The sequence below is a fragment of the Sabethes cyaneus genome, chromosome 3, assembly GCF_943734655.1.
Source record: "Sabethes cyaneus chromosome 3, idSabCyanKW18_F2, whole genome shotgun sequence".
Taxonomy (NCBI): Eukaryota; Metazoa; Arthropoda; class Insecta; order Diptera; family Culicidae; genus Sabethes; species Sabethes cyaneus.
In genome coordinates, this window is record NC_071355.1 from 80,798,979 (window position 1) to 80,800,910 (window position 1,932).

At 34.0% G+C, this 1,932-nt stretch overlaps 1 protein-coding gene across 1 annotated transcript; it reads left to right on the forward strand.

Annotated features, from left to right (window-relative positions):
• The first annotated feature begins 211 nt into the window (after positions 1-211).
• Positions 212-1,155, forward strand: LOC128739777 (uncharacterized). The gene is made up of 4 exons (XM_053835280.1): positions 212-287; positions 345-456; positions 525-900; positions 1,033-1,155. The coding sequence occupies exons 1-4, from the start codon at positions 212-214 to the stop codon at positions 1,153-1,155; spliced, it is 687 nt and encodes a 228-aa protein (XP_053691255.1).
• The last annotated feature ends 777 nt before the right edge of the window (positions 1,156-1,932 follow it).

Consider the following 1,932-nt stretch of genomic DNA (forward strand, 5'->3'; position numbering starts at 1 on the left):
TCTATGGTGTTTTCTTGTCGATTTTTTAGTCACGACACAATACAAATACAGTAACACAAGAGCAGACTAATTTTTATTACATTTCTATCAAACCAAATATTAACCCCGATATCTCGAAAGATTAAAAGCCATTTCAAGTAGGTAGCAGTATCAGTTTCCAGCACCCTCAATCGAGTTTTAGTCTACACTTTATTTGCTAAGAGTTTCAACAATGTTTGTATTCTACATTGCGTTTTCCTTCATCATACTATGTCTCCAACAGGAACCTTCCCACGGAGCGGTTAAAAGTACGCTACAACATACGGTATTTTACCAGTGCTAAAATGTTCGATTTTTGTTCACAGTCATTGAATCCAAAATGTACATCCAAAAGTTATTGAAAAGGGTCGTGGAAATGCTTGAAATGAGATATTTATCCAATGACCTACCAATTGAGGATTATATAGCTCCAATCAAGTAAGTTTTTTTAGAAATAATATGCGAATATAGCAAAACAATAACTTCGAAATCATTTTTCATGTAAGTATTTCAGCATCGGGAATCAATCTTGTGGGTAATGTATCATTTCATTCGGGATTCGTAGCCCGAATTGGATCAATCGAATGGAAGACAGAACTGATATCCGAAGTTTTGCTAAGCACAGAGATGCAAGTTAACACAGACGTATTTTGGTACAACATAGGAGTTGTTATTGATTTCTATGCCGAACTGGAAGGATATCGAGGTCCTGGAACTTTATTGGTAACCTTTGATCAGTTCCGACTGCCACTGAAGACGGCGCGAGTTTTTGAAACGGGTCATTTGTCAGGAAGTCTAATCTTTGAAAGTATTGGAAGTCAGAATAATATTGTAATTGTCGGACATCCAAATGACGCATACGTACAGATGATCGCACGAGCGGTAATGTTGTAGTTTATGTCAATCCTTCATAAATTATGTAGAACAATTTTCATTCATTACAGTAAATGTAGTTACATAATTTATGAATCCAAAGAACATAGTTCTAATGCTAATTCCATTTTATAATTTCAGATCAATACAAATTTTGACTTTCGGAGAGGTCTGACTGCATCATTCGATCGATGGAATTTTCAGAATGTTTTAGCTGCTGCTATGCAAGAAATTCCATATCCGGACGTATGTTACAACTGCTGATGGAGTTTTGAATAAATATGTTTTACACTTTTTTGCTTGCTTTGTTTAAAAGTGTTCAATCTAACAACTTTGACTTTATCTCATGAAAACCCAGGTAACCGACAATCATTAACATTTCGCACTCTCTTCTACGTCTCTGTGGACATTTGTTACCTTTTCACAGCATAGTGGTCCCAAAGGTATCAAAAGACTCGTTTTTATAATTGCGCCAAAATGGTTGCGTATACTGGTTAACTTTGTTCAGATAAATTTTTCAGCGTAAAGTGCTCTTTCTTATGATATGAACGATTCTTTGATTGATTTCCCTAAAAGCAAGATAGAAAATTTATTTTTTGAGCAGTTAGAGATAGAGCGAAACAATGTTCTACAAAACTTTTGAGAAGATAATTATAAAGCACTTTACCAACGAAAGAAACTTTCTAGCTATTATAGTTGTAGAGATAATAAACAACTTTTGTGCAAATTCCACGATAATCATCTTTTTGAACACAATTTTTTCCACAGTGTTTTTACACATTTGACACGTTTGAAAATGATTTTCAAACAGTCAATTTCATTCTTTTCTAGAATATAGTAAATTGCTATCATCAATATTTGAGAAGAAAATTCAAAATTTCTCTTGAAAATCATACAGCTTTCAATAGCAATAACTCCCAAACATGCAAAAATTTGCAAGCCATTCATTATCCATCTGAAAGTACAACAAAAATACTACAAAATGTAAGCCAAAATAACCTGACCCTGCACGTCTCTCTACTGAAACACTTGCATTGAAAG

What these genes read in the sequence shown, in the direction of transcription:
- LOC128739777 (XM_053835280.1), top strand. Translation starts at nt 212, where the DNA reads ATGTTTGTATTCTACATTGCGTTTTCCTTCATCATACTATGTCTCCAA. An exon ending in GATTATATAGCTCCAATCAA is followed by an intron (nt 457 to 524) that starts GTAAGTTTTTTT and finishes TTTTCATGTAAG; the next exon opens with TATTTCAGCATCGGGAATCA. An exon ending in TACAGATGATCGCACGAGCG is followed by an intron (nt 901 to 1,032) that starts GTAATGTTGTAG and finishes TTATAATTTCAG; the next exon opens with ATCAATACAAATTTTGACTT.